This window comes from Thunnus albacares, chromosome 14, assembly GCF_914725855.1.
Source record: "Thunnus albacares chromosome 14, fThuAlb1.1, whole genome shotgun sequence".
Lineage (NCBI taxonomy): Eukaryota > Metazoa > Chordata > Actinopteri > Scombriformes > Scombridae > Thunnus > Thunnus albacares.
The window spans coordinates 19,780,994-19,792,649 of record NC_058119.1 but is presented as its reverse complement, the minus strand read 5'-3'; the positions used below and the strand labels follow the sequence as shown (position 1 = coordinate 19,792,649).

Genomic DNA, 11,656 nt, shown 5'->3' with positions numbered 1-11,656 from the left:
ACATTAAAACAATTGAAACCATGATGAAGATAGATATGCACGTTACTCACTTGCTGCAGACTGTTATACCAGTGACTTTTATACAGGCTTTCTGATTAACCCCTGCTAATGGTCAGCTTTCCCTGTTAGACTGCAAATTCTGGGTTCGATACCGGCTCATGACAGCGCTCCTCGTAACATTGCTGTTATGAACAAAGGTGCTTTATATATTTATCATGTACCATCATTCAATACAACTTCAGGGCCCTTTAATATTATAAGAATGTCAAAGCTGCAGCCCTTATTTTTTATGCAATTAAAAGTCTAAATATGAAAATCAGGTTTTGCTAACTGTATTTTAGCTCAGTGCATGGTGTTGCTGTCTTATTAACATACGGTCATAGGTTCAATCCCACCTGCAGGTAATGTTAGTCTTGGAAGAATCTAAATACTATTCAGCTTCCAGCAATGCAGTGCAATTAATTTCAGCTTTCAGCATTCACAACCAATTTCTTCAGAGATTGCTTTCTCTAGTTTTCGCCTGTAGCTCTCCAATTTCACATTTCATATTTGTAGAGGTGTCCCTCCCCTAAACAAATCCACTCTCTTTCTCATTATTTTAACTTGTGTGTGTGTTTGTTTGTATGCCTGTGTCTGAATTACAAAGTGAGTTAATGTGAGAAAGATAGGGCGGAGAGATTATGACTGTAAGAGTGAGAAAAAGTGTGACCATGTGTTCTCCCTCGCTTGTAAATCTTTCTGTGGACAAGTGCCAACTTCAATGAGAACCACTCCACTTCCCAAAAAACTCTCTCTCTCTCTCTCTTTTACTCTTTCTCTCAGTAAATACAACTCCCCTGTACTTTTCCCCCCATTTTCTATCTCAGCAACAGTCACCTGGACAGCATTTTAAGCTAACACTGACTTAAGATACCTGTGCACTCGGCTGCAATCAACAGGGAACTAATGTGAAGAGAAGAAAGTCAGATGGACAGGGAAAGGTAGAGAGAGCAGAGAGGAGGGGTTGGACAAGGCAAGAATGTAAAAATAGATGGCTCAAATGAAAGGAAACAGTAAAGACACCTGAAGAGGGCTGTAAGAAGAAGACACCCTCACAGGAGCCAGTGAGACGAAGAGTAAAAGATATCTGGCAACAAGGAGAAGAAGGAGAGCACTAACAAGGAAATAACAAGGGAACAAAGGAGCGACAGGGGCCTTGGTAAGTTTTTTTTCAGTGAAAATGACTTATTAGACTGTAATAACTTCCTCAATTGAGAGCTGAATGTCCTCTCCGTGTAATCCAACTCCCTGTTTCCTCTGTGATGGAAACTGATTGTTTTCTTGAGACTCAATGAGCTGCATTGTTTCCCGCTACATTATTGTAATGACTGGAAATAGAGTAATAGTCAGTAAATGACACCAAAGAAGAAAGAGGAAAAATAAGAAAAATGCATCTATTAATGGATCTGGGTAAACTGATATTGATAGACCAACAGCACAATTTGATTTTCAGATTTTAACTAAAATGTAATTGATATCAAGAAATGTAAAGGCAGAGTGATGCTGCTGCTGGAAATAAGTGCAAATATGTATGATTTTATTTTTCAGTCTATACAGTATTTCCTGCAGAGTTAGTCAGCAACAGCTATGTTTGCAAGGTCAGATTCATTTTTTCAGTGTTTTCCCTTTGCTGGAAATTTTCTCTTGTAGCCAACTGGATGTCTTAGCCATGAACCCAAGCTTGACCTTTGTCTTGTTTCTGCTGCTGAGTCTTCACACTTGCACAGCCATGGTGAGTCTAATTTTATCTATGGCTCACAGGGTTGAAGGGTTTATAGTAGTAGTAGTAGTAGTAGTAGTAGTAGTAGTAGTAGTAGTGTAGTGTAAATATAGATTATATTCCTGGATATATTCATATGTGAGAATGATAAAATGGAATATTAGTTAAAACTACAAACAAGTTGGGCATAAACCCTGATACAAATAATCATAAAAATCATATTTATGTTTTGTGACCTAATTGTAAGTCATAACCCGAGTTGCAACTACAAAAAACAAACATTAGGTGAATAATATGACATGGTTGTATTATAGATATTTAATAGGATATTAGAATAAATTCACACAATCTCTCCTCACCTGTGTGCTGTTATGGTGATCAGGATTGCTTTGCAACAGGTGTTAAAGTATTTTGGGTCAGCATTGCACCTGTTTCTCATCTGATCTGGGAGGACTTTTGGAGCAGATGTGGACCTGGCGCCGACTACAAAGTTTCTAGAAGTATTACTGTAGCAGGACATGGATGTAGAACGCACACCATCTTTATTGTGGTTTCATGCAATGCCTCCTATTATTTACAGGACACTGACCTAGAGAAGTTAATATTTTTTGGTGATTTAGATTAAAAGTTCATGATGACTCTCTTCGCCTGTGAGGTATACACTGATGAAAACAGAGATTGTTGTCATGGTTCCTGTTTTACAGTTTAAGACGATGGGTATACAGTGAAAGAAAAGTTTATACCTGTGCTTAGTGTTTGCCTCCATAATGACAAAGCATATAATCCTGTGATGTGTGATCCTGCATCTTGTGTGTGTGTGTGTGTGTGTGTGTGTGTGTGTATTGGTGGATCAGAGAGGTAGAGCTCAGCACAGACAGAGACGAGCTGAGGAGAGCCTGAGACCATATATTGGCAGAGTAAAGCCAGGTAAGACTTTTAAATACTGCCAAGAAAGGCCGTTGTCTGACTCCATGCCAGTTATACTGTATCACTTACAGACGCTTATTGGCTCATCTTCCAAACTCAAAGAAAAATGACCACATTGAGCTTTTATATTAGATCTAGTGATGAAAAATATATTTAAAATTGTTTACGTAGCTGGTTAACAAATGAGTGACATCCAAAATTGGCATAGGCAGCTCTAAGTCAGGGAAATAGTTTAAAACGAAGTAATGGAGACTTTACATTGTTCATTCAAAACCTACTGTTGTTAGATACTAACAATAAAAAGTACAAATAATTTGAATTAACATGTATAATGAAAAGATTGTGCACACAATGATATAGATGGTTCTTGTGCTTGATTACATTTGAATTTGCAATAAAAAGAACGATTTAGAATATGTGACTAAATAATAAATCCATTTTATAGTTTAGAGAGAGAGAAAACTTGTCCATAATGCTAATGCTTCTGTGCTAAGGATGTGATCAGTAATGTGTAAAAAAACAAACAAACATAGATCTACAGTATCCTGCAGTGCAGTCTTTCCTTTTTGGGTCACATATGTTCACGGTATGGTATTTTGGACCAAAAATTGAATGTATAGCAATGATTCAAATGAGATGGTTGTCAAATCATTCATTTTCCTGCCATCGTTCATTTATTTTCCTTTTCTTCCTCCAACTTACTTTTTTCATCCATCACTTTATGACATTTCATTATCTTAAATAAACCCTTATGAGACATTTCATCTGATGTTCCCATCCAAAATACCTTAAATTTGAAGGGCTACTGAAATGAATATAAGGTTATAAGAAGAGGCCTTTAATCAGTGAACGAACATTTAAGTAAACTAGAAAACAGTAAAAAATATACAGCAAAACAGTAGGGTTTTTTTTTCCATGTTTCAGAACAGCTTTGCAAGCTCCTGAAGTGTCACAGTCCAGTAGGATCTTGGTGCCAAGTGGTTCAGGAAAATGGAGTCCTCATCCCAAAGTGTGTTTGTCCTCAGTCTTGTCCAAGGTAAAAGACGGCATATCATTTCAACCAACCGACAGTCCTTTTAGGAGTCTGATTTGATTCTGTTTTATACCAGTAAATGTACCTTTAATTATATAGTAACAATACATATTTTATATTTATACAAGTGTCATTTGCTATCCTTGGATTAAAAATGCTTCAAGATCACAAAATATAATCATAAATAATTCAGCTGTGCATGCTAGTGTGATCCATCCTCTCATGCAATTTTTCATTTGGGCACTGGCTCATGCAATCAGGCAGAGGGCGCCAGTGTGCAGTGTTCTGGGAAAGACCTATGGGAATGAATGTTTTCTGCATAAAGAAGCCTGCAGAAAGAGACGCCACACTGGACTGGCTCACACAGGACCCTGTCTGGGTAAACACACACACACATAGCATTAGATTAATTAGTTATTAGATATTAAACACATTTTCCGCTGTGTACTGCAGCCTTCCCAATTAGCCATGTTATTCCTCTTGGTCAGTCCCCAAGGCTAAATGCACTGGGGAGGAGTTAGGCCAGTTTCCATACCGTCTCCTGGACTGGTTTCTGCTCCTGAGTCGAATGGGAGAGTCCTACACACCTGCTGCCCCAACCCAGAGCTGCCTCAGCCACGCCCAGAGGACACAACTCGCACAGGTAGATGAAACATCACTCTTGGTGCAAAGGGAAACTGAGCTGAAATCTGAGGAGAAAATCAGACACCAAACGTCTGCGTCCAAGGAGATAAGATGATTGTAAAGTAGTACACATGATTTATGATCTATGATGACCTCAGCTAATGATGATGCAAATAAAATCAATATCCAACACAAATGCAACAGCAATGAGACTATAGCCCGGAAGAAAAATATACCAAGGGATCACTTTAACTCCCAGCGTAACTTAATACCGAACATAAACATGTTTTTGACACCGGGCACCATCATCGTGCTACTATACAAACTGGATTGTCTGGCAAAAAATCGATGTTAACAACCTACTGTAAGTGGCAAGTTTTTGTGTAGCTTGTGGTGTGGCCGTCCACAGAATGGGCTCTCAAGAACACCACGTATAAATAGGATTTGGTCAATAATCACTAAATTATTCAATAAGAGGATGAATGGAGTCGTAACTTAAGATCCTCCCGCCAGCCACCTTGACCTCCTGGCCTCAAATGAATTAAACGAAAGCTCATGCGTTCTTTTGATGATATGAAAAATGATATATGGTGTTTTTGAAAATGGTTATTTTTATGGTACTTCACACATTTCCAATACCCATCTACATTCTTCCTAGATTAAGCATGTTTTATTAACTCTAACATGGATGAAAATGGACAATTAACAACTCCTTGTTTCCCATTATTACTTTCTCCCCTCTCTCTCTCTCTGTTTTTAGAAAAGGTTTGCCTTACTGGACAAGAACAAAGATGGGAAGTTGAGCCGCAGGGACTTGAAGAAGCTGCATTACAAGAGGATGCCTCTGGAGCACTGTGCTACACAATTTTTTCAGTCAGTCCCACAAAAGAGTCACCTCCAGCAGCTAATGCTACAGGGCTGTTTCCAGGATTTTAACTCTGGGATAAAACAAGCAAATTATCTCATGATTGGTTGACTCAAATTTTAATTACTTCACTACTGTCATGTATTTTCTGGAAAGTTAGAAGCACATCGCGTCGTAGCCTTCACACAGCCTTCATGAATATAAACATATCCCTCTAATCCTTAATTAACACTCGATTTAAAGTCATTTTTTGTGTTGCGTGGGAGGTAAAAAAGCTATGATAACATGGCCTGTTTGATAAGTAAATGAAATCCTATTCACCATAAGGTGACTGAGTGTTTGGTTTGGTAAGGACAGTGTTGCTCATAATGTCCATATCACCATGACATGACAGGTTCCCAATGAGTACCTTCTGTCTCTTGCAATATGTTCTTTTTTTTTTTAGCTAATTACTGAAACACCAAGGGTTAAAAATGTCACACCGTGATGCATATCGCCCCCGCTCTGTGACCAAGTTGCACCTCCCACCATGCTGTTCTCTCTGTACGCCATCCATCCATTCATCCACCATGCCAGTCCCCGCTTCCTGTGTCCTCCTCCCCTCCGATTTCATGACCCCACCATCTCGCCATCATCTTACTCCTCCTCCATGTTGAAGCACTTCCTCTCCTCTTCTGTGCTTCCTACTTTCCTTTCCTCTTTTCTACAAATAGACTCATCTTCAACCTCCTTCTCTGTCGATCTCGCCGTCATTTTCGTTCTTCTTTCATCCGTCCATCTCCTCCCCGTTCTCTAACATCCCTTCTCCCACCCAACCCCCCTATTCCTCTGCCAGTCTGCAGTGACAGGTTTTGTGGCTGTGTCAATGTCAAACCATTCCCAGCAATGATAATGTTTATTACCCACTGTGTCTCCCGCTGCCCATGGATTAACACAAATTGAAGGAGTACCCTTCAGAGATAACACCGCAGGGTGAACTGAAAGACAATGGCTGTTGAAGAGCCCCATTGCAGTTGTTTCCATACATATAGATACGTCATTATATGATGCCTGTGTGTATCAATACAAATCTGTCATTTAATGTGACAAGAGCATGAGCTTACAGTACTTAAGTATGAAAAATGACCATGTGTTTGACCATGCTGTGTAATGTGCTGTGTTTGCAGGTCGTGTGACCGCAACAGGAACAGGAAAGTGACCCTGAGAGAGTGGACCACCTGTCTCGTGGATCGCTCCGAGGCCTGGTTCTACCATTTCATGTGTTAGTCATATCTTTTGCCCAATGTTGCTTTAATTCATCATGATCACAGACAGATGTTGATAAAGCTCATAAAACATTTAAAGCCCCTTTGCTGTAATCGAAAGCTCAGATAAAAATAGACTACTGTATTTTGTGTAGTTGAAGAAGAGCAAAGATTCTAACTTAACAGGATATTTCCATAATCACTCCATGCCGTGAAATATAGATTCTCTCTCTCTTTAGGAAAATAATTTTCTGGGTGATGATTCGGGCACTGATTCATTAAAGGAGAAATTTAGTATTGCACTTCCATAAAGCTGATGGACTTGCAAGATTTTAAGAAGAAGAAGCAGAGGACAAAATTATTCTGACTTTTACTGACTAAATTTAATAACCCTTATGACATCTCAGACTTTAGAAAATTCCTTCCAGAGGACATACCTCAGTTTGCACATGAATAATGATGCTCCTCATCATGATTAAAATGATATTCATGTGAAAAATCAAAGGAGTTGCTCTTAAATATTATATTTTCCACTAACTAAAGACCATTACCCACAAGACACATTTCAATCCTATATTTTTTAAAGATTCTGTTAAAAACAAGCTTTTTTCCCAAGAAGATAAAGCCAATTGTCTACAGTACTTTCCTTTTGTCTGCAGGGTTGCAGGAAGGGTCACAGTCATAACCCCCCACCAAGTAAACAGAAACTCAAATAACTGTGAACCTTCTTTTTATTTTACCAATAATTACCGTAGTACCAGATTACAACGTTCTCTCAAGGAAACTGTTTCCCAACATAAACAAGATTCTGTTAGAGAAATACTGAATCCTTTATTTATGTTCATCTAAAAGTTGTTTAGCTCTGAAACTACTGCAATCAGCCTTAAAAATACACAGGCAATTCCAAACCGAGATCATTTGTTTTTTGTTTTTATCTGCAGCAATGCGAATGGGATCCCGCAAGCTGTGTCCTACAATCAAAGAGAACTACCTTTGAGATGAAAAATGGTTATTGACTCCTGCTTCTCTTTTGTACTGTAAAGAACTCTCTGAAGACAATCTACCACTACCATCATCACAGTTATTCACAGGATGCCATCTCTACACACTGCTCACTCATCTGTTTTACTCAGTATTGCAGCTGGTAATATATTAGTGATTTATCACATCATCAAATATGAAAGTCTGCAGTTTGTCTGTGCACTCGTGTGTGCACAAATAAATGTCTGGCCAGTATTGTTAATTACAGTTGCTGACATTTGTACATTTGTGTTGTAAAAGAGCAGAGACAGTTGGTAAAATGTTAAATACAAAATGACATGGCATGCTTGAATAACCAATTAAAAAGGAGGATGAAAGTGGCATAGTCAGACAGCTTAATGTACAGAGAATGATAAACTAGATGGGAAATAAAGATCAGGAGAAAAGGAACGCTTAGTGTGAGATGACGTGACTGGAGAAGAGACAAAGAGATAATAAAAGGGGGTGAAGGGGAGAATTAGATGAAAGTGTCATAATGTACTGGAGGAGAGTGAGGGGGGAGGCAAAGTGACTGAAAGAAGAAGAGAGAAGTACAAAGTGTGTTTGTGAAAGATGGGAAGAGGTAATGCACTGTAAATGGGAGTTGAGAGTAATGGAGTAATGCATAAAAAATGGATCAGAAATGAGGGAAAGACTGAGAACGGAGAGTGAGAGGGGGGAAGGGTTAGCTTAGAAAGTGGGAGGAAGTAAGGAGAAAGGAAATGCAGGAAAAAAGGTTTCGATGCTCCAAAACATTTCTTTTACAGACCGCTCTGTAAATAGCATCCCGGAGCATGATGCAGAATATCTGGAACACTTGACCTCTGTCAAGGTCAGAAAACTTGTATAATGCATGCTTGCTGACTTTTTGTCTGTATATACCATCCACAATACATGCTGCTCTAAAAACTCTTGTTGCATCTTGTTTGTTTGCCTCTGTTTTGTGCACGAATGTGTGTTTGGTTGTGCTTGTGTTGGTGTGCCAAGATCAATAGGAGGATGTGTGTGGCCTGGGGTGGGTTCTTTGGTATGACTGGTTTCTCTGGACTAATTAGCCTTCAAATTAACCATGCCTGAAGGATGAGGGGTGGGGGAAGACAAAAAGACATTGGATGGAAGATGAAGAAAAGGAGAGAGATTTCAGTATTCAATATGAGATGCAGATTCACTGCAGACGTGAGGCAAACAAGGACTGAGGACTGCTTGCTCTACATGTCGTGCAAAAAAAGAAAGTGCATCATCATAAATATCAAAACAAGATGTTTTCATTCCATCAGATTTTCACTGAAAACTTTTGATGAAGTGGAGTGGACCACTGGAGGGCTGCAGTTCATCTTGGCATGCTCAGTGAAAAACAAGACTATACTGGTGATGAGGCAAAAGAAAACAGGCTCGAGGAAAGTGAGAGCAAGGAAAATAACTGTACTGAACTGAGATGAAACTGTACTTGCTAATGATGAGTGACCTGTGGAACGGTTAGCTGTGAGTCCAGTCTCTCTGCTGTGTAAAAAAAAAAAAAAAAAAAAACGCTCTGAATACAAAGTCCATCCCCCCACTACCTCCATAAACAAACATCTCTCCACAATCACTCCCTTCTTCCCCAGGGACAAGTCCCTTTATCTGGAAAAAAAAAAAAGAGTTGTTGGGGCCACCCCTGGAGGTCCAGCAAGGTTTACCCGCCTCTTCCTCCTCTTCCTCCTCCACCTCCTCCTTCTCCTCCTCACCACTGCTCTTTCTTTGTGTGTACCCCCCACCTCTCTCCTAATAGATTCCCTACTCATTACCTCTGGACCACCATCTCCACCTCATTCCATCCCCCCATCCAAACACAGAAAGGGCAGTTGTAGATTGATCCATCTAATCCTGCTTTACCTCCCTGTTACACACACACACACACACACACACACACACACACACACACACACACACACACACACACCGTTCACCTCCATCCCTACTGTCCTCACTCTCCATTTGGATATAAAAAGAGAGAGATACAGTATCTGTGTGCCACCCACCTCTCTAACCTTGTGCTCCCTCCCTTTCCCTTTGGGTGCTGATCAGTGATCTGATCTGTGATGGGTTGCTTGCATCTTTCTCTTTCTCTCTGTCTCTCTCTCTCTCTCACACGCACATTTACACACACACACACACACTCTCAAGGGACTCTGACAGCACAGGAGCAGATGGGCGGCTGGTGATGACATGTTGTTAAAAATAAAGATTCCTGTTAACCCGTTGTCAGCTAGCACACCCTCCCTCCCTCCCTCCCTCATGTCCCCCTATATCATTTGCTAATTCTCTCACTGTCAATCTGTCTTTCTCTCTTTGCGTCTACAGCTCATCCCATGCAGGCTATTACTCAATACAAAAGCCAACTAACTGTGGCACTGAAAGCATGCATCCTGAGACCCCCCGACCCCCAGAACATGATATTTAATACATGGTTGTCATAAGACGGCCCCCTGCATTATGCATGACTCGTAAGCACATATCAATAATAGATAAAAAGGCCAGTTTTGCAGTTTCTTTTCATGCAATTATGCCAAATGAAATTTTTACTCTCGCTTTCTGTCGCTTTCTCTGCGGATGGAGTTTGTCCGGTGACTGTATGTCGATAAATTATTAAACGGCAACACAAGAAGGGGGGTGGGAGCTGTGGGATCAAAAGAAATATTCAGGCCAGTCATGATGGCAGTGAAAGAGAGAGAGATGATGTGTGTGAGAGCTTGTGAGTGTGTGTCACCCAAGCTTGTGCATCAATTCCGTGTCTGAGGTGTAATAAAACAGTCTACAGTGTGCAGAATGCGCTGATTCTCGAATCAAATTCTCCTAAAAAAAACAGTATTAAAGTTGCTAGAACACAGCTCATACACAAAGCTGTATGTGTGCAGTAATCTCTCTAAGGTTAATCACCATCCAATCTTCAAAAGCAGCCGCCGTATCGTGCTCTGCCAGATTGCCGACTTTCAGAACTTCTTAGGGACTGTAAAGTGGGCCAGCGAATGGAGAGGGATACAGAGAGGAGGACTGGTGGCTTTGAAAGAGAGTCCAGCCGCAGCAAAGGGTCCTCACTTAAAAAGAAGACCAGTTGTGGCCACAGAAGTGATACATATATTAATAGCGCTCATGTGCCACATTTTTTATTCTTCTTTGAAGTGATGCAGGCAGAGACGGGCAGACAGAGACAGAGAGGAAGGCAGAGAGGGGGTCTCTCAGATTTTAGCCTGTGGTCAGACAATATTCCCTCTGGGTGGAGTGGGTCCCATTCAGAGTGACCTCAATAGCCCTACACTGAAGTACCTGGTGAATGAGTGAGAAAAGGCCCCATCACAGGATGGGAAAGGGGGAGTTAACACACAATGTGGCAGGCCTCTTTCTATTTTCCTGATGATATTGATTAAAGAGCTAAGGAGAGAGAGCACAGTATATGAGGCCCACCATTGTGTGGAGATGTGAGGACTGGGTGGGGTTGGAGAGCCACTAATATGAATGCCCTCACAGTCCCCTGAGACCTACACTTGACCTATAGGTGGAGGGCATAAAGCCTGCAATATGGCTGTCCTGTATACAGACTTTTTAAGCTCTCTGTCTGGTAGATTTCCAGTTCATTATATTGTGCCCTGATGCACTATAACATGAAGGGGTGAAGGTTTTTATTTCAACTCCATACAAAGGCTTTGATGAGAAAAGTGGACAGAGAGATTTATTGTTAACTTGCATAAAATTAACCTTGTATGCATTAACTAAAAGAATAAAATGTGATCTGATTTACTGTCAAATTATATGTATCTATATGCAAGTATATGTCAAATGCATGTGGATGCACTTTTACAGCAGTATGTCTAGTAACTGAGTGGTTTAACACAAAACAGCATGTGCATTTATTTATTATTCTATATTATTATATATATTATGTAATTTGTTTATTTTTTTCTTTGAAACATGATAACTTGGGCCTCAAAGCCATCCAAAAGTGAACCTCAAGGTCAGTACTAGATTCACATTTTCAGAATTTTATTCCAATCACCACCTGAAAATCCACTGAAATCCAACATCTTTTATCCACATTTGATCGCTAAAATTACTTTTTTTTAAATAGTAAATAATATTCTAAAACTGTAGCTAAACTCTATACAGTACCAGTCAAACCAGTTTAAGCGGCCCTGAGTGGCGTAATATAT

At 40.1% G+C, this 11,656-nt stretch overlaps 1 protein-coding gene across 1 annotated transcript; it reads left to right on the top strand.

Moving 5' to 3' along the window:
• On the top strand, positions 1 to 8,392 carry sparcl2 (SPARC-like 2). The gene is made up of 9 exons (XM_044373214.1): positions 1 to 1,198; positions 1,690 to 1,771; positions 2,614 to 2,686; positions 3,611 to 3,722; positions 3,980 to 4,098; positions 4,208 to 4,362; positions 5,104 to 5,216; positions 6,375 to 6,469; positions 7,394 to 8,392. Exons 2-9 carry the CDS (start codon positions 1,709 to 1,711, stop codon positions 7,447 to 7,449), a joined length of 786 nt encoding a protein of 261 aa, XP_044229149.1. The 5' UTR covers positions 1 to 1,198; positions 1,690 to 1,708; the 3' UTR covers positions 7,450 to 8,392.
• Positions 8,393 to 11,656: the final 3,264 nt, after the last annotated feature.

Excerpts from the sequence above, each read along its gene's own strand:
- sparcl2 (XM_044373214.1), top strand. The coding sequence starts at position 1,709 with ATGAACCCAAGCTTGACCTTTGTCTTGTTTCTGCTGCTGAGTCTTCAC. Across the intron at positions 2,687-3,610 it reads TATTGGCAGAGTAAAGCCAG|AACAGCTTTGCAAGCTCCTG; the intron begins GTAAGACTTTTA and ends TCCATGTTTCAG. Across the intron at positions 6,470-7,393 it reads CTGGTTCTACCATTTCATGT|CAATGCGAATGGGATCCCGC; the intron begins GTTAGTCATATC and ends TTTTATCTGCAG.